General features: G+C 46.3%; 1 protein-coding gene across 1 annotated transcript in view; it reads left to right on the top strand.

Moving 5' to 3' along the window:
- CASQ2 (calsequestrin 2) overlaps positions 1 to 21061 on the top strand; it is a 63800-nt gene that overhangs the window by 36121 nt on the left and 6618 nt on the right. Inside the window, exons 6-8 of the mRNA XM_004263235.3 lie at positions 3824 to 3954; positions 5347 to 5392; positions 12079 to 12133. Of these exons, the coding sequence (XP_004263283.1) occupies positions 3824 to 3954; positions 5347 to 5392; positions 12079 to 12133 (232 nt within the window). The remainder of the gene's footprint in view (positions 1 to 3823; positions 3955 to 5346; positions 5393 to 12078; positions 12134 to 21061) is intronic.

Here is a 21061-nt window from a genome sequence, read left to right on the forward strand (position 1 = left end):
AAGGAAGAGCTGTTTCACTGAGCGGACCAGATCGTGCCATGTGGGACTTGAGAAGTTGCACTCATCAGTTGCGGGGTGGGGGAAACGGTGGTGTCCAGAAGCCATGGCTGTCCCCAGTCTAAGCCTCAGTGGTGTCCAGCAGGGGGCGCTAGAGCAGAAGAGGTGGGTGGAAGGACCTGGTTGTGAGACACATCCTAGGGAATCCCAGAGGGACCTGGGGAAGGGGAGGTGCTTTCTAGACGTTTGAAGTCAGGAGAGGCAAGGGCCCCCCGGGAAGCCCTAATACAGTCCCAAAGATGACAAACTAACTGGCAGAGGTTGAGATGACTAGAGGACCTGGCCTCTGTTGACATGAAGGAGAGAAAGACGAGAGAAGACACACCAATAACTTAAGATCGCAAGTCTCTGCTTCAAGACAGCAAAGATTGTAAAGCTACTGAAAACATTAGGAAATCTAGGAAGAAGAATCTATATATAGGAACATAAGATGGGGTGATGAGCTCTAATCTCTACAAGCTGGGAAGACATTCAACTGGAAGGATCTTTCATTTATTGATTCATTCACTCACTTAGCAAGCATTTATTGAGTGTCTGTTATGTGCCAGGCACTCTTCCAGATGCCAGGGACACAACGTTGAGCAAAACAGATTCCTATCCTTGTAGAATTTAGAGTTTAGTATATGGGATTGGTGGGTAAGGTCTGGGAGAGGAAAAGACGGGAAGACAGAAAGTAAGTAAACAATCCAATAAATATATTATATTAAATGTATTATATGAGTTGGAGAACTGTAAAGAGGACGAGCTATCAGGGCCGCTGATGTAGATTTGGGAGTTTAGTAGTTTCCAACCACTGTCCATATTGGTATGCCCCAAGGAGCTTTTAAAAGCAAGGATTCTTGAGTCCCATCTTGGAAATTTGGATTTTTCTAGCATTGCGACCAGGCCCAGAAATATGCATTTTTCTAAAAGCTCCCTGAGAGATTTTACCTGGCACACAGGTTTGGGACCAGCACTGATCTGTGGATCTTGATCCTACATCAAGCCACACAAGGGCCTAACCTCCCTGAAGCAAATGGAGCAACAGTGAGAGGGCTAAGGATGGTGTCCACTCTGTGGCACCTCACAGCCTGAAAAATGTCAGTTCTAATCATCTCATGCTCTCTCCCACTGGCCTGTTCTTTTCTTGGAGTGAACAGTGAGAAGCAAAATCATTTTTTGAACCATATTGGTCCAAAAGAAGCTGTGATTCTCTAAACAAAGTTGATGGGCAAGACAGATGTTGAGAAAACCTAAATTCATTGAGTTGTTTTCATCTGCAACAACCAAAATGGCTTGCTAAGTTGTAGAAAAACATCTGTTATCAAAATTCATACACATGCAAATGTCAAAAAAATTGTACTTTGTAACTTTCTTGTCTTTGGCATACGCTATTCCAACTATTTTTTTTTAAGTACAAAAGAATTCATTATACGGACCTCTTGAGTTTTTAATAGTAAAATCCATTCTTACCATCCATGAAACAGGTCTCCTCCCAGAACAGAACCTTGGATATAGTAGACCCCACTAAATATTTATTGAAGGAATGAAAGAATCAATGCCTCAATCAATCAAATCTCCTTCAGTCTTTACCATCCAAGATACAATTAAAAGAATGGAATTCTCTGAGATTCAAAAGGAGGAAAATCTATGGTAGTGATGGGGATATAGTGAACAGGTCTCTGGAAAAGTTTGCTCAGGGTTCCAAAGACTTAAACTTACGAATATCATAATCCAACTTTACATTCATGGTCTTAACACTACAGACCCTAACATACACACACATATACACATGCACACTCATGTGCATAGGTGCGTCTCCACTGCTTACCTCAATGGAGGGTCTGATGAGCTCCTTTTCACCTTCAGGAAGCCTTCGTTCTAGCAGACTGTGCTAGGGATGAACTGATGAGAGCATGTTACAAGAGGTAGAAGGAAGCCTCTCCCTGTGACATGCGCAGTGTCAAGGCAATATTTAAAGGGACATAAATTCCTTTCTGTACAGTGTCAAGAAGAAGGTAATTTTCAGATGAGAGGAAAGTTGGAACGGAGGCAAATTGTTAGTTGAGAACAATTTGAGAACTCAAATTGTGCCTCAGGTCTGTCATTTGTAAAATTAGTATAATAATAGTTCTTACCTCATACAGTCAAAGTGGGGATTCATAAAGTAATCAACTGAAAACACTGCAGCAGTGCCTGGCACATGGTAAGCACTCCATATGTTTGCTATTATTAGTTTTTGCTCATCTGCTCACTTCCTACTTCATATAAACACAGTTTCCTGGTTCCTAGAATATGTAGTACGTGAACTCAGAAAACCAGAATCCAATGTCATTTTCAAGCCCATTCTATGATGGGCCCAGCTTTGTGAAGAACTGTGCGTAAACCCAAACAGTGGTTGTAGAGCTGCTCTTTCCTCCCCTCCTCCAACCACACTCCTCACCCCCACCCCACTGAAGAGGGAAGAAAGTAAGAAAAAAAACCCACACCTTCTTGTCCTTTAAAACCAAATCAGCATGACCATTAAATCTCTTTGACTGCGGCTCTTAACACAGCTTGTTTTCGTTAGCTCTGAGTAGGATGTTGGTATTTCTTTCCCTTAGGTCCTTAAGAAATGTCTTTTGGAATAGAGTGACCTGGATGAATAGCAATTGATGACAAAAGCCATAGGGATACCAGTGTGTGCTCAGAATGGACCTCCTTGTGTAACAGCTTATGTAATACCCAGTTCCTCCTCGTCACCAATTAGTCACGGCTGCCCTGGGCCTCCACGCTGTTGGTTACCACCACAGGGCGTCAGCTCTTAGGCAATTCCTCTTTATTTTCAAGGGAACCACTGTTCATCCCTGTGCTTTCTTGGACCACAGCTTTGAACTAGAAAAGAATGACATTTGGTTTTCTACAGAGCGTTGCACATTCCAGGCCTCTCAAATCATTTCACAAAAGGAGATGAGAGTTCAGCAGCTCTGCAGGCGAACACAGCAACCATTCTGCCCTGACCAGGCCGCGTGGCCACGTTAATGAAGAGCGCAGATGGCTCCCAGGCTATGGGCTGGCTCCCCATGCTTTTTATTTGGTACAGCGTGAGCAACTCATCCCAGCTTGCTGGGTACTAACCCAGTGTTAGCACTGAAAGTCTGAATCCTGGGAAACCCCTCCACTCTGGACAAACCAGGATGGTGGGTCACCTTCTGACAGGTAACTAACCAGGCAGCTCCCAGAGCCTGAGAAACCATAAAACAAGCCCAGGACTGAGAGACAACCCTTGGGCCAATGCTTCAACCAAAATAGCAATTAGGGTTTATGAGCTGATCGAGGACAGATTCCTGAGTTGGCCTCTGATTCTGAGTACCTGTATGCTTTAAATGGTTTCTGTCAATTGCCTGTTCTATCAAAACTGATTCAATTAAATCCATACATCCCAGGACACTGAACATGATCTGTTGACATTTGCTTCCTCCTCCAGCCCCTGGCAAATACAGTAGAGTGATGGTGATAATGGAATTAAATTTCCCACCTTTCATTCTGACTGCTCTCTGGCCCTGATTGGATCTCATTTGCCAGAGAAGTTTTTTTCTATCTGTCCTTTGATCACAAAAGTAGATCGGTCCAGCCAGGTGGACCGATGAGTTAGGTGATGAGTTCCTATCATTTCAATGTTTAAGTAAAAACCATGCATACACTTTCATGTCTTTTGCAGAGAACACACACACTTGTAGCCGGACAACCCATTGCTACTCTAGACTAGTGTTCAAGGAAACTATTGTCTTACTTCTAACTGTTACAGGTTGCCAAGAAATTGTCCTTGAAGATGAATGAGGTTGACTTCTATGAGCCATTTATGGACGAGCCCATTGCCATCCCTGACAAACCCTACACAGAAGAGGAGCTTGTGGAGTTTGTGAAGGAGCACCAAAGGTGTCCCAGATGGCATGCAGGGGTGGGGGCAGGGGGGATCCAGGGCCTGGGAGATGGAGAAAAGCCTCTCAGTCCTACCATTTCAGACCCCCAAGGGCAACAACCTGGAGTTAGTAACCGAGCAGAACTGAACTCAGTAGTGTGGCTTTGTTGGTCATTGATCAGTGGCAGGGATGTTGCTATATTTTCTGAATATGGGTCTACACTTGCAAACAAGGTTAGACCACCTCCCTGCAGTGAGGAAATCACCTCATACAGTAGGATGTAAGTAAATTCTACAATGATAATGATAGTGATGTAGTGACAGCCTCCTAAAGTACTATGTTAGGTGCTTTTGGAAACTATATTACCGACTCTTCAACATTATGGGGTAATTATTATCATCCTAATTTTACAGATCAAGGAATTGGGCTCAGGGTAGTTGAGTAACTTAGTCAAGGATGAACACTTTATGCCTAGAACTTCTGGGAGAGGAATCGTTGATACCACCAGCTCTAGCATGGATCAGCAAGCTTTTTCTACAAAGGGCCAGATAATAAATATTTCAGGCTCTATGAGCCAGATGGTGTCTGTTGCAAACCCTCAATTCTGCCGTTATAGTGTGCAAGCAGTCGCGGGCCATATGTAAACAAATGGGTGTGGCTGTGTCCCAAAGGGAGTTTATTTATAAAAACAGGAGCCATTGGCTGGATTTGACCCACCAGCTGTAGTTTGCTGACCCCAGCTCTTAAGGGAGGGACAATACTGGAACATGGAATATGGTGGTGGTTCACCCTCTCACCCACCCACCCTCCCCTCCACATGCTCGCATAGGTTCGTTGAACCTGGAGCATCATGATTCCATCACCCAGTCAGCTTGGTCCCTCCAGGGATGCAGCACCTGGAGGAACAAATATCAGCATGTCTAACAGTATTTGTCAACATTCAAAAAGAAATGAAACCATGAGCAAAAGATAGACCCAACCTGCTCCTCCCTAAAGGGCTTTTGATGGATGACCCTGTGATAAAACAACTGTAGTTCTGGGCTGTTTCCTCTCCTGGGTCTCCTCATTCTGGGCCTGCTCTGGGTTCTCAGGAGTGGCAGCTGTATGTGAGGAGGGAAATGGCTTCTTGGCCTGGGAGTGAGCTGACTCCGTGCCCTCTGACCTATTATTTGTAATAGATTTTATAATCCTTGGATCAAATGAGCCCATGAAAAGGCTGAGAGCTTTAGGCCCAGCTCTGTGTGTGACACAACAGGGTCAATCTGCTCTGTCTCCTTAGGGGAGACAACAGGTACGTAGACACTCTTGAAAATGGACTAACATCTCATTCTACGTTTCACTGTGCTGAGGCTTTGGAGTCAGCCAAGGTAATCCCTACTCAACAAAGCTCATCTTTTTTTTTTTTCAGACCCACTCTACGTCGCTTGCGCCCAGAAGATATGTTTGAAACATGGGTAAGAAAGTGGCAAACTCTTTCTGCTTTGTAGAGATGGGTATATTCCCCAGGAGGGATACCCCTTTGAGTTCCAAAACTCAAACCAAGTCTTATTTGCCTGGAGTGGATGTCTGGATGGTGGAGAGTTTGAAATGTGGACAATATCACACTGAGTTACAACCCAGTTCTTCTGGGCTGGCCAGTAGGCAAAATTACTCTATCTCTGAGTTCATTTCCTAGAGTTTCTACTGGCTTTCATTCACTGGCCACCAGAGACCCAAGGTCACGTGGTAGAAGGAGCTCAGACCATGAGTTACATACAGACTTGAGCTGAAGCCCACAGTCTGCCACCTAGTAGCTTTGCATCGTAGATCAAGTCACGTGGTCTTTCTGAGCTTTAATTTCTGTATCTAAAATCAGGCTTTTTGTAAGTATGAAAGGTGTGAAGAACCCAGACATAGGGGGCACTCCATTAATGCATGGTAGCTGTTTTTGTAAATATCAACTCAAGGCACTGGAAAATGCTGAGTCAGACTGTCCCCTAGGTCTGTGTCACAGACAAGACGTAAGGTGGGTCAAATTGCATTAGAAAGAGGGCCTTGGAGATACACTCCCCCCACCCCACCCCCCAGCTTTATACAAAATTCTGTAAACAGTAACAACCAAAGTCTATGGAGCATTTTTCAAAGCATTTCATGCATCTTTTTACTTGGATCTCTCAACAGTTCTAGAAAGTGATATAGAACAAGTATTATTTTAGCTTCCTGGGGAAACTGACAATCATACAGATTAGATTAATTACTCACGGATACATAACTAATAAGCATTAGATCTTGGGACTTAAATTTAGACCACCTGGGGCCAAATCTCATTTCTCCAGTATACCTCCTAGAGTGGGCCATGTCCCCATAAGGCAACATTCTGGCGGGGAGGGGGCAGAAAGGGATTAACATGGAAGCATATATTTACTCTCTAACTCAGAGTCTAAAGTGACAGATGAACAGAACCGTGGAGTAACTTGACACCCTCTGTTTTACTGGCACGTAACTTCTTTGGATGTCTGAAGGTAGAACAAACATTTCACACCGAAGGCAAATGATCTGGTCCAGAGGAGAGAACTATAGAAGAGCAACACAGCACAATAGAAACATCTTTTCCTAACATTTAAACCTTTCAAAAATTTAACCTTTAGGAGGTCTCATTATTAGATTTAAAAATAACAAAAAGCATATAACAGTGCTTTGAAAATAATATTCCTTTTTAAATTATTTTTGCTTTTCACCTAAAACAATTTCAGACTTATAAAAAATAGTGCAAAGAATTCCATGATCCCTTTACCCAGATTCCCCAAATGTTAACATTTTACTCCTTTTGCTTTATCACACACTCTCGTGATATACAGATTTTTTCCTGAACTGTCTGAGACTAAGTAGCAGAGCCAATTCCCCTTTGCTCCTATATACTTCAGAAGTTGTCTAAAAACAAGAACTTTCTCTTATACAATCATAGTATGCTTATCAAAAATCAGGAAATTAATACTAATACAATTCCACGTTTAAATTGACCAGTTGTCACTAATATCCTTTATAGCAAGAGAAAACATTTGTTTTTTCCTGGCCCAGGATCCAATCCTGGATCACAGGCTTATGTTTGGTTGTTATGTTACTTCAGTTGCCTTTAATCTGGAAGAGGTCATTGGTTTTTGTCTTTCATGACACAAGGTACCATTTTAAATCGAGAGTGATTATTACTGTTCCGTTCTGCTATGCCTTTATCTTTACTTCTTCTTCTTACTTTGTTCATTCTTAAGAGATAAGTCTGTAGGCTCCTGGAAGGGAGACACTGCAAAACTGTAGAACCCTTCTCTCAGGCCTTTCCTCATGGACATAGCAGTATCACATCCCGAACCACCACACCATAGCGGGAGAGGTCCTGTCCCCTCCTTCACAGACACCCCTAATCCTCCACACTGCCCTGAAGAAATGCTCTCTCTCCCATATCGGAGGTAGATGTTCAGGAAGAAAGTTCACTGCCTGGCTTCACTGGAACCCATCCTCTGCTTTCTTTTCACTTAGTAAGATACAGCTTTTGCTATACTATAAGATAACAGTGATGGCTCACATTATTATATATTCAATTGTTTTCTAGTTGGGAAAGGGCTGTGGATTGAAGTTAACCAGGTAGAGAAAAGGGCAACCAGACTGGTTTACTGCTTTCCAACACCCCATCATGGAATACCCACGTGATTCCCAGAAGCTCTAGCCAGACCTAGTCAGCCCCTCATCCAAGTCTCCAACTAGGGAGGGAGGGCAAGACAGGCCATCCAGGGTTATCTTCACATCCTGAAAAAGGAGGAGCAGAAATCAGTCTGTCAGAAGGCTCTTTGGGGAACCCCTCTGCCTATCCCCAACCCATCCACATGTGCCCACCCCCAAAGCAGCATCTTCCTGGGCTACTTGGCCATAGCAACTTAAACCCCACATGTTGGGGAAAGTGACCAGCTCATGAACTTTAAAGTCTTTATCTTCAATACCCACTTCCTTAGACATTGCAAGATATTTAAATAAAATAGTAAAACTAGGTAGAGCTAAAGCAACTATTGACCTTCTTCTCTCCCAAACTCTACAGGTTTTTAAAGCAGCAAATCATAGAAAACACATAACTTATTATTCCTAAAAACATTATGCCTAGTAATATTTGCTGTGTGAAAATCAGACAGCTATTTTTTTTTTTTTTTTTTTTGCGGTACGCGGGCCTCTCACTGCTGTGGCCTCTCCCGTTGCGGAGCACAGGCTCCGGACGCGCAGGCTCAGCGGCCATGGCTCACGGGCCCAGCCGCTCCGCGGTATGTGGGATCTTCCCGGACCGGGGCACGAACCCGTGTCCCCTGCATCGGCAGGCGGACTGTCAACCACTGCGCCACCAGAGAAGCCCCAGACAGCTATTTATTTATTTATTTAGAATATTCAAAGAATGTCGAGGTAGAGCAGGGTGGTCCAGACCCAATGCTGACCTGTCCTTCCTCTTTGAGACTCCACCAGCTCTCCATCCTAGCAAGTGGCCAGCCAGAGTCCTTAGCAAAAGCCCACAGAAATGGGAGTCAGCAGTTCTTTCTAAAAGAATCTTCCCTTGGTTGCAATAGGCAAGTAATTCCCAGAGAGGGGCAGAGAGCTCCTCCAGGTGAGCCCCTGCACCACTTCACTGCCCCTTAGTTAGGGAGTCTGACAGTTTTAACTGCTTCTTTTTTTCCTTTGCATCTCTTCATTCAACATGAGAGCAAACATTCAACCAAGACTGGAAAGGAACAGAGTTAAATATGAACAATGGTAATTGATTGGTGGGTAATTGATGTTTCATTTCTCCTTGGTATCTCTAATATTTGCTAATTTTCTTCAAGCGGTATGTAAGATTTTTATCACTATATTCTTTTTTTTTTAAGTCAATAAACATTAAGAAGAACCTATTACATTGTGCTAAGTACGGAGGTTATAAAAATAAGCCTTGCTGTCCTGTCCTTAGGAATTCGAGGTTAAGTAGATGAAACAGTTGCAATAATACAACACCAGCCCAGTATGCTTGCCGCTATGACAAAGGGACATACAAAGTGCTAGGGAATCTAGAGTAAGGTATTCACCAAAGTAACTCCCAAATTTCCACTTCTTTGGGGGATCTGGTGCTCAGCCACTTTGTATAAAAGCCCCTTCTTGGCCTCTTTCAACTTAAATAAGAGCCACTGACCAGAGTTTGCAACATCTTCTGCAAAGCCCGTGGAGAGACAATAGATTTAAGGAGCCCATTCTGCTGTTGTTCATAATGTCAGGGAGGAAAATCTTTCCTCTACCCTCTTAGGTTCATTTCTTACGGCCTACAAATTAACCTGACAAAAGACAGATTGGCAAGAGAGAAAAAAAAAAAAAGATTTAATTAGCTATTTATGCATGCGAGTTCACAAACGTGATTCAAGGAGGAGCTTATATACCATCTTAATGGGGAATGGGGGGGGGTAGGGGCAGAGGAGCACTTCTGGGAGAACGAAATGACTTTTTGGAAAGATAAATGGGCCCTTAGGAGAAGAGATGGCAGATATGATAGTTTTGTGATAATGTCTATCTGAGAAAAGAAAATTAGAGTGATGACAAGTTCTTTGGGGAGGCTCTACTTTCAGGCAGATAAAAGATTTCAGGAATTCAAATGCCTTCAGCCAAAATAGTTTTTATGCCACAGTGGCTTATTCTGGACCCCTTCAGTGAGAAGGAGCATGGGCTCTGGGGCCAGACAGAACTGGCTTGAATCCCAGTTATGTCACGTACCATCTCATGCCTTAAGGTAAGTCACTTAATTCTTGAAGCATTGAATAGGAATGAGACTTTGATTTGAGATTTAGAAACAATGTATTTACAGAGTACTGATACAGAGGGTGGCAAATATTATTGTCTCCATTTTCATCATCATTATCATTTTAAGCCATAATGCCTTCCCTCAGAGAGCTTGCCATCTGGTTGAGAAGAGATTTGTGCAATTAAAAAGGTTATTTCTGGGCTTCCCTGGTGGCGCAGTGGTTGAGAGTCTGCCTGCCGATGCAGGGGACACGGGTTCGTGACCCGGTCCGGGAAGATGGCCGCTGAGCCTGAGCGTTTGGAGCCTGTGCTCTGCAACGGGAGAGGCCACAACAGTGAGAGGCCCGCGTATCACAAAAAAAAAAAAGGTTATTTCCAAGGCAAGGCGATGACTAAATGGGTGATCTGGGCAGCAAAGGCTGTGGGGTTCAGAGAAAGCCCCTGGGGTATTCTCAGGCCCGTGGATGGTCAGCTCGGCTCTTCCTCCCCCCATGCACGTTGGATTCTCATCGAGTAACCCTGACTTACTGGCTTGTCCGTGGATTCTTGCTCTGTGAGTTTATTACTGAAAATACTGAAAACACCTGGCACTAAGCAGCGCCTGCCTCTTTGCAGGTGTTCAATACAGGTTTGTGGGCTGAATCTTTGAGACCCACAGAGAGAGAGGCTCTTTCTTTGGGTTACGTATGGCTCTCCATCCAGGGACCACCTAAGGCGTGGGGAGTGACAGCTGTATTATAAGCAGCCTCTTAGCAAACGAATATGGATTCTTAATTCTAAAACCAATTTCCAAATGCATTCTAGAAGGGCACACAGAAATGAACAGAATTAACACTGCTTACTTCCAACTGATGGCAGGAGACAGAGACACGGGGCAGCCTAATGAGAACTGATCAAGATATTCTGTCTGGCGATAATAGCAAATGTAAAATAGGGAAACCTCAGACTCCCCTTCTGGTTGCTGTCGGTTTTGTGTAATAAACCTACACTCATGCACGCGCGCACGCACACACACATGTTATCTGTAAAATTCAATTCCCCAGAGAGTCTGACCATGGCAGTGCCTACTCTCTTGTTTTTAATAATAATAGTTTCCATTTAATCTCTCTTAGACTATTTGGAGGTTTTTGTCCATTCCAAACTCAAAGGGGAAAAATTAGCATTTAGATAGGATTGCACCCGCATTAAAATCAATTGAAATGGAAACAGAGATCATGGGAGGGTTGAGATGCCTGGAGTTTTTTTTTTTCCCTAGGATGATTCTGATATGACACATTCAGGGCATCCAGTGAATCCCTCTGCTGGTGTCAGTGATAATCATATTCACTTGGGTTTGTCCCCGGTGCCTCGTTCTCACACAACTTCCTCTCCAGGTCTTCTGAGGATCACATTTCCCAAAGAAGGGTCCCTCTAAGCTCTCGCTTCTCCTTCTGCAGGAATAATCAATGCAGAGGAGACACAAGGCACATATATATGGTCCTTTCTGCCCAGGACATAGAAACATGGAATGCCACTTGCTTGTCCCTGGATTTGAAATACTCTCTCTAGATTCTTTACCTCGTCCCAGCCTTCACATCCACACACACTTTTACTGTCACACCCTCAACCTTCCCTAACTCCAAATTCCAGACTCTCCCTGTAGCCTCCCACTTTCATGACATGTTTTAGAGGCCTATCCTGCTTTGGCAAGCTTGGGTTCCAGAGCAGAAAGGACCCCAAGGAAACAGCCTGGAGGTCACAGTCAGCAAGGCGTCCCCTACTGACCACACAGGTTCTGCTCCTTCAATAAGAGATGTCTTAACAGGGAAGCACTACACTTGCATATGATCCTCGTGTGACCAAAACAGACTCACATCCTAATTTACCGCATAGAGTCCTGTCTGCTGCCTGTTTGGGGACAGCTTCAGGATCTGTCAGCAGCATTCGGAAGTTTCCACAATCTGGTATATCGCCGATTATATTTGCTGGGGGTGAATTCTTGAGAACACAGACGGACGTGCGCACTCACTGAGCTGTGTCCAGAATGCTTGTTGCCCTCAGAGCTCCTGATAAACCAGACTCACATTCTTCCTCATTTTGCCTTTTACTGCTGTTCTCCTGGACCCACCAGCCCACCGGGGTGAGGCCCCTTTAGTGCTAATGTCTGTGTGCAGTTGGTGTTTTCCTGTCTTGCAAACCCACTGATCAAACTCCACACATTCCTCCCAGGGGCTCATCAGTATTCCTGTCCTCAATGCATGCCCTGCTCGGCTGTTCTGTGCCCCTGCGTCCACCCCCCTCCACCACCTCCCATTTCCATTCCAGTCTCTGAGTCTGTCCTTGGTACCTCTCTACCCAGGAGAGTTACTTTGATTCTTTTCTCCCATAGGAAGATGATTTGAACGGGATCCACATTGTGGCCTTTGCGGAGAGGAGTGATCCAGGTAGGAAGCCCCCTGTCTGCTCCTGTACACCTTAAGCCTGACTGACCTCTCACCTTTGTCAGCCCTCATCCTCTCTTCCGTCACTTCCGGTTTTTCGCAACCGCAAGGTATCGGGCGCCCCCTGGTGGTCGCCTGTTAGGGACGACTCCACCTTCAAATGTGCACACAGCTAACAGAACGTTGAACCTCATTCTGCCTACCTGTCCAGCTAGGAAGAAGCACCAAGTACTGAGGTTGAGGATATTAAAACGTCCTAGCTTTAAGGATGTGTGTGTGTGTGTGTGTGTGTGTGTGTGTGTGTGTGTGTGCGTAAACGTCTGTTCACATTTAAAGTTCATTTACCAATGTTGTGACCTAGCCTATGTGAATCACAATCCTACCTTAAAATAACAATCATGTACCCTTTGGTCTGAAAAATATTGTCTGTGCTTAGGAGACTTCATAGAACATATTCTCCCAAATAATCAGAACTGGGCAAAACGAGCAGCTTATTTCTAAAGTACAAAATGACCCTATAAATGGATATGTAATTTTGTTTTATTTTGGAACTTTTTCCTGGTTTCACTCTTTTTAACACCAGTGGAAAGCGAAGTGCAGGAAAAATTAATTTTGCAGGTGGTAAAATGCCGGGTCCCTTCAGCAGTGCTCTGTGAATAAAGGGTCCCCAAAGGGAGGTGTCAGTGGTGATTCTGAAGTGTGTTTTGGAAGACCTGGGGCAATCCAGAATGTAACCAGAGAAGGCAGGGAACTTCCTTTGGGATGGCTAAGCAGTCAGGCTTTGGACTATGAGGTGCCTGGGCAGGGATTCCCAACCTGATAGTGCCACAAAGCCACCTGGGGCTGACTGAAACAGGACCTTCAGACACCTGTCAGTTCACGGGGCTCTGAGGCAAGTGCTGATGCACCGCGGGGTTGGGAACCACTGTTCCAGGTAAGATACAATTTTGTCGTATTTTCCTAGGACCTCAGGCTCTTATACATTCATAGGGACAGATGAGGAAACAGAGGGTCAGAGAAGTTCAACGAACTGCCCAAGAGGGCACAATGAGCTAGAGGGAGGCCATGAAGGAGGGACAGATTGTCTCATTCATCAATATACACCTGGTTCTCGCCCATGCCTTGACACATAGAAAGTGCTCAATAAATGCCTGTGGGCAGTTGATTAGATAGGCAGATGACTGACTGAGACTGAGCCCGATTCTTCACTGTCTGACCAGTAGTTTTTTGGGTTTTGTTTTGTTTTTTGGTAACACACTATCAGCCTCCATAGTTTCTTACAGGCTGAAACCCAAATGTTTTATCATGCAATTTTTAAAATTGAGATATAATCCACATACCATAAGATTCACCTTTTTAAAATGTGCAATTCAGCAGTTTCAGTACGTTCAGAAAATTGTGCCAACATCACCACTCTCTAATTCCAGAACATGTTCATCACCTCAGAAAAATCCCATACCCATTAGCAGCCTTTCCTATTCCCTTCTCCCCCACCCCCTGGCAACCATTTAATGTACTTTCTGTCGCTATGGATTTGACTGTTCTAGATCTTTTATATAAATGGAACCATGTAATACGTGGCCTTTTGTGCTTGGCATCTTTCACTCAGCATAATGTTTTCAGTATTCATCTGTATGTAGTATGTATCAATAATTCATTCCTTTTTAGGGCCAAATAATATTCCATTGTATGAAAAACAAATTTATGCTGCAAATTATCTGAAAGCTTCCTTCCCCCTTTTTTTTCCATTAATTTTTTTGAATGTCCATTGATATCCCAGTTTTCCTATCATTGACTTGCAGATTTGGAAAAACTCTTCAAGAAAATCTAGCCTGCGTCCAAAAAAAAATATACCAGTATGCTTCCAGCTTTTTTCCACAGATTCTGGCCACCCCTCAGCCCCTGGAGAAGAAAATAGCAAAGAAAGCCAGTTGCCCAAGGTTTACAAGCTATAATCAAACAGAATGGGATCCCCTGGTGTTGTGTGAACAGAGATGAGATCGCCATCCGCAGCAGCCTGCTGGCCAGACTCCAGGGGGCTTCCTCCCCCGCCCTCTCCCCCTCCCCTCCCCCTCCCAGGATTACGGGGAGGCCTGTCTGGCTTTCGGGAACAATGGAACAAAGAGGCCTCCGCGAGGTTGCAGGAACCTGTTTGACCGAGATTGCTGCTGTAATGAATCAGGCTCCAGAAACTACTTCCACCTCCTCCCTGCACAAACACCCCTGGGCCCGAAGCTGCGTCTCGCCCCAAAGGAGCCCAAGCTGGGGCTTGTTACCGGGAAGCTGGAAGAAATGCGCTGGGGGTGGGGGGCGGGGGAGGAGCTCACAGCATCTTTCCTTCGGGGGTGGGGGGGGGGCGGGGGGCCTGGCCTGCTCAGGGCTGGGAAAGGGAAAGGCTTTTCTGTGAAAGTCCCCGAGTCTGCGACTAGTCAGTCATTACTCTCAGGTCACTGATGTGTAACCGGGCCAGAGGGGCCTGGCTGCAGGACTAGGAGTTTCATTCCTACCCAGACAGTACTTCCTCATATACCTTGCTTTTGCTAACAAGCTACATGTAGCCCACTGCGCCAACCAAACCCCTCGCCAAAGAAAACGGGTCATACATCCAGGAAAATAATACAGCTCTCCTTAAAGAGCTCACAGTCTGGAGGAACTGTGCTGTGAGCTTTATGGAGGTGGTCCTATTTGGTCCCTAAGGCCACCCTGTGATATATGCATAATAATTATCATCCCAGCGTCAGATGAGAAAAGTGATTCTTAAGGGTTAAATGACTCGCCCAGATCACTCGATGTATCCGAGCCAAGATTCAGATTCTATCAGGCTTTCTTGACCTCAGAATTCATTCTGAGTCTGAGGAAGAAGGTGATGATGATGGGGACTTACTGTATGCTTAGGTGACAGAGCAACCCCACGTGGGAGGTGCTACTTTTATTCCCACTTTACAACTGATGAAGCTGAGGCCCAGAGCCGCTGACTTGCTGGGAAGCAGTGGAGCTGGAATTAAGCTCAGCGCTGTCTGGTTCCCCAGCCGCACCCTGAACCACAAGGCCCTGCCTTGTGTCTGCCGGCCCTTCGGAGTTACTACCCCTGAGGACGTCTGGGTGACCATTTAGCCCGCCCTCCTTCCTCTCTGCTGTCCTTTACCACCCCCTGCACCTCCAACATTTGAAAGACCCAGAGACGTTCAACGACGCGCTTGAGATCACACGGTTAGAGGCACAGCGGACACAGAAGCTTAGATTTCTGGTTGGCTCCTCTGGTCACTGTCCATCTGACCACACTACCGTCTCTAGGACTTCCCAGCCAGCTGCAGGCTCTGGGCATGCGCAAAGCCGCTGCAAGGAATGGGGGCGGAGGGAGCCGAGAGCGCACGAGAAAGAAGAGGGAGTGAGGGGAGCGAGCGGAGCCATCTGGAAGCTTGAGCGCCCGATCAATGAAGAAAAGTCAAACTTCCTCCCTACTGATGTTTCCAAATTTGGAATCTACGATTTTTCAGCAGCAGCAATAACAAAGGTCTGAGTGACCCGGGTCTCCCAGGGACTCTCACAGCGGTTCTGACATTCGCAGCCGAGAGCTTGTGTTCAGGGATTGCAGTGACTGCTCTCCGGCCCCGAGCGTAATCGCTAGGTCTCTTCTGCGGTGAGCTCTCATCCTCGTTGCCCCTGCAGGCGGGCCTGGCTGGGAAGGACATTTCCGGCTCTCTGGTCTTGCCCGGTGCCCTGTGGTGCGGCCCCGCTTCCTCTTTCACAGCCTCCTCTCAGCTCCTGCGCTCAGAATGCCGCCAGAGCTACTGTGTGACAGGTTTGAAAATGAACTAGTCTCCCCGGCCGCCCCCAGATGTGTCTGCATCAGGCTGACATCTTCTTTAGAACAGTCGATGAACGGTTCACAAAGTGGCGTTTCTACGTGAGCGCATGCTGGTTGGATATCCTCCAAGGGCACTGGCAATATTAGCACTAACAAGCTGGAAATGCGCGAACCGGCTGCCGTCTGCGCCTGCGGAGCACAACCAGTGAGGGGCCCCGAATCAAAGTCTCCAAGCCCTTGTTCCAACCGAGTTTCAACAGCCTCGGTTTCGTTTTTGACACCTGTTGCCTCAAATAGGCAACTGCTTAACTGAGCTTCTAAATTTAAGTTTGATTTGTCAAATTTAAAATTCGGTTCTTGCTAAATGCTAAATGTAGTTCCGGCCCTTAAATATCAACACATTTAATCTTCACAGCAGCCCTATTGTACGCAGTAGGTACCGTCACTATCATCTTCCCCGATAGGCGGATAGGGAAACAAAGGCATGGAGAAGTTAAGTAGCGTCCCCAGGTCACGTGACTAATCAGCGGTAGAACTGGGATTCCAGCCCAGGCAGTCCAGCCCCAAGCCCAAGCTCTATAACTACCACCTACGCTCCTCTGTATAGCAAAGCTGTACCGCTGGACTTTTCCACCAATGCTGGGCCCCGAGAGTTAGGAGACAGAGCGGAGAAGGAGGACTGTAGTAAGGAGTGTCAGGGTGTTCTGATGTCGCAGGTGCCATCTCGGAACCATGGGGCCCACACGATGTCTCCCGGTTCTGAGCGGATGTCTCACTCTAACAGGTGACTGGGTGACTCGCCTTGTCTGGGAGGTGCTCTCAACCTTGTCCTCCCTAGGCTCCCAAAGGGCCCAGCTTCAGATGCCCTGCCGCAGCTCTCTGAGACTTCCACACTTCCTGAGTGGGCCTTTCTGCGAGGGGACCTCTCAGGTGACTGCCCTCCACACCTGTGTGTCCCAGCACCTGGCCCTGGGTCTAATACATGTGGGCACTCAGAACATACCTGCCCGATGAAAAAATGAATCCCTCCCATTAACACTTGAAATGAATTAAATGTTGATGGAGTGGGAAAGAAAGACCGAAAATCTTTGCAGTTCCTTCTGCAAATGCCACACATGATAACAGCGGTATCATTATTATCAGTGGGCCCCCAAGGTAATAAGGGAGCTGTTTTCTCCATCTTCAGACGATAAGATGGAAGCCCCAGAGAGGTTAAGTGACCCGTGCAGGGTCTTCAAACTCCAGACACAACCTCCAAGCTGTGTGATGCCTGCTTATCTGTGTCGTCTGCTGTAGAAGCAATAGCCACAGGATTGGGCCAAACAGCCCGGCTTCCCAAGCCTAGGCCTGTCTCCAGGGGCGAGACCCTGAGTCCCATAACTGCACATGGTGTGGCGGCAGGGAGGGTCTTTCAGTGCCTTTATGGAATGAGCACCGCCAGTCCCCGAGGTTGGGTCCAGAGGATGGTGTGAGAGCCGGGTGGGCAGCACGCTGAGGGCCTGGGCCTGTTACTTTGGGGCCACTGCTTGGTCTGAGACACACGTGTCTCTGCCAGACAGGCCTTGGTTCCTGACATGGCTGCGACTGGCCTGGAACTGGTCCCCCAGGGCTTGTGCAGCCTCATTCCCCCCAGGCTCTCTCTGCCTGGAAAGGAGGAGAGCATAATCACCGGCTTCCCCTCCCACAGGATGTGATTCCCAGAGGTCTCTGGCTCGCCGTGGGAAACCTGGCCCATCCTGAGCCCTCGACCCCGGGTCGTGGGATCTCAGGGTCCAGGCCTGTGTGGCAGGGACAGAGTCACAGCTTTCACAGCACCGGGCCCCTCTTCTTTAGTTAGCGCCACCTCTGAGATTCCAGGCGCACTCAGGGAAATCGCTGAGACAGCCAACCAAACAGGCTGTAGCTGGGGAGTGTGTGGCTTAGCGGCAGATTAGAAGGAGGGGAAGGAGCCCTGATTACTCCGGGGGAGGGCAGGGGCCGGCCACCAGCCCCCCTCTGCACCCAGGTGTCTCCTCATGCCCCTGCCCTTGCTTCCCTCACATTGAAGCTCTTACACTGGGCACTGGGCTCTCAAGCACAAATTCGAGCAAGAAGATGCAGCAGTTTTGGTAGGAATGTGGAGACCACAGGTGGATTGTGGAAACGGCTCTCGACCTGCAGACCAAAGACCTGAGTTAGAATCCTGGCTCTGCCACTTGCTGGCGTGTTGTGCTGGGCAAGTCAGGTACTCTCCCTGTGTCTCAACTTCATCCTCTTTAAAATGGAGATAAAAACATCTTCCTAACCTCCATCAGGACTAGATGTGAAGATTAAATACAAAAGGACTCAGTACCAGTAAATGCTCAAGAAATACTCATAAAGTCAAAGTTGGGCTACATGATGGCAGACTTCCTGCATGTAAAGAACAATGTCCTGTGTTCATAAAGGAAGAAGTTGGGAGACGAACTTCTTGAGAAAAAAGGAGATTTCAGCTGGATGCAAGAAAACGACTCTTGTCTGTCTGGGTTATTGATTCTATAGTGGACCTCTAGGGAGGTCCGAGGGGCTCAGCCCTGGAAACATACAAGAGAGAAGACAGACAAATGTTCTGGGTGGGGCTATACACCTGCCTGAATCTGTGGGATGTTTGGGAGTCCCTTCTGGCTTTGAAAATGGCTGCTTCTCTAACTAATGACCACAGAGAATTGTCCTCTAGTTTCAATGGTGAAATAACTGCTAGCCTACAAATTTCAAAATAATATTTCCTCTTTTTTCTTAACCTACCTCTGAAAAAAATTATGGGCTACTCCTTTTGAGAGCTACATGGCCACAATCTTAAAAGGCCTCTTAGCTGGGTATATCACTGATAAAGGAAACAGTCCTTAATTTCAAACTCATTCATTCATTCATATAATTGCAACTGTGAGCTGTCTTCTGCTTCACAGTGAATTACAAAAGCGAAATGTGGCTTCCTACACCTGCCTTCCTGGTCAAAAAGGGAGGGTCCACAGTGGACGCGTCCCTTTTCCAGCTCACCTGTTTTACAAAGAAATAGTTACTGTCCCTAAGAGGAAACTGAACTTCTAACATAAAATGTTAGCGACTGAATCCCTGCGAGGCCAGTGTGACTGCCTTAATTCCGCTTTCCCAGATGAATGAGAATCCATTCCAACAGGTCTATATTCAAGGCTGGGGAATAATGGGGGGAAAGGTATGGGGCTTGTGAGCCTTGGATCAGGAATATCCAAATTAGCTTAATGACTTTAAAACAAAGTAATTAAACCGTGCTTTAACCACGTACTGAGGTGAGGTACTCATAGTCATACCGCCTGGTACAGCCACCCCTGCAGACTTCAGTCACTGAGTCAGCAACAGGGCCCGGAAGGAATAGCTCCATGATACACCACCTCCTGGTGTAACTGCTTGGGAGTACGTCTTCTCTGACACACGGGGCCGAGACTGTGTCTAACCGCCCCCTTGTGCCCAGATCATTGCACTTAAGACATATGCATTGAACGATAAGTGGCCAGGTTTCTTGTATTCAAGCAGAAGATTGTCAGAGCATTTCAGAAGAATAATGGCTAAACCTTACTATGTGCCAGGCACCATCTAAGGGCCATAGAGACACTAACACATTTAACTAACAGTCATTCTATGAAATAGGTACTATTATTATCATCCCCGTTTTACAGTTGAGAAACCAAGACATTAAATAACTTGCCCTAAGTCACACTCTAAATGGCAGACCCAGGATTTGGACTGTTTGCCCCAAGTGTCCTTTGTGTTGAAACATCATGCTGGGCTCCCTCCCTAAAGAACAGGTTCTGTTCTGTTCTTGGAAATATTCAGGGATGCAGAAGGATGATGCCCATTATAAAATCCATCATCCTGAACACCAAAAAGCTGCCCTTGACTCCGGAAGAAACTTCCCCAGCTTTTGTCAACTCAATTATTAATTTATTCTGGGCATGTCTTTTGAGCTTTGCTCCTCCATAGACACAAAGAACATCCTCCTCACAAAAACTTTTTGTATTCTTGAACATAGGCATTAAGCCACAATTTTGACTTCTCTTGTTTATGTAAAAACTCCAATCCATTTGATTTTTCTTGCAGGACCCAGTTTTTGTTGCTTCAATCTTTCTCTTTTTATCTCCAAACCTGCTGTAAAACATAGAAACGATCCCTGTATGTACATTCTTATTCATAAATCCCGTTACGTGGGTTTTTCCATCAGAAAACCACAGTGCCATCTTGTGTGTTCGGCTTCCGTTCAGATCTCCTCCCTCTACAACCCTGTGCCTAGACAGTTTCTGCCTGCCCTTTATGTGAGTTAGTCTTTTGCCCTTCAAGTTTACTTTCTACCTGAATTCGGGTCTGTGTGGTTGAGTTTCATCCTCTTTGTGAATTTCTGATTTGGCACATGTGATTCTCCTCTTCCAGAGTACTGGCAACATCACCTTATTTATTGCCATTCATCTCTTCTCGGCTGCTGAAAGCAGTCACTGAAGCTGTTGAGGAGAAATCCCCTGTTGCAGTCTGTGTATAATGATATTTATACATCCACAGATAACCCAGGTGGCAGCCATAGTCCCCGTCCTGTGACACGGCGACACACCCAGAGAAGGAAGATCCGTAGTGTCCAAGTAGCAGCAGCCAGTGGCACTGTGGAGGGATTTGACTTTCTCGGCCACACATCAGGCAGCAAGAAGAGTATCCCTACCTCCACTCCCATCTCCACCCCAACCCCTACAGTAATAGATAATGAGCGCTGAAACACAAGGCCCCATCCATCTCAAGTGTCTGTCATACGATCTAATTTGTCATATAGTTCAGAGCATAGATGGAAAAATCACCTCGGCCACCCGGATCTCTGCTGGAGAGGGTGGCGGGCCATAACGACCCTCTTCTCTACTAGCAGGGTAGCTCTGCCTTCCAGGTAACAAGGCCTGAGGGGGCCGAGTCGGAATCTTTAGTGTGATCTAGCTACAGTTAAAGAGACTACACCCACTCAAAGCAGAGCTCCTAAGAAGAGTGTGCATTTTGCCTAGAATATGTTAACTATGAGGAAGTGCAGAGAAAAACCTTTCCCAAGAGGCCCCAGGTAGCCAAACAAAGGCTAGGGTGCCGGAGAGAGGAGAGGTGTG

This window comes from Orcinus orca, chromosome 1 (genome assembly GCF_937001465.1).
Source record: "Orcinus orca chromosome 1, mOrcOrc1.1, whole genome shotgun sequence".
Lineage (NCBI taxonomy): Eukaryota > Metazoa > Chordata > Mammalia > Artiodactyla > Delphinidae > Orcinus > Orcinus orca.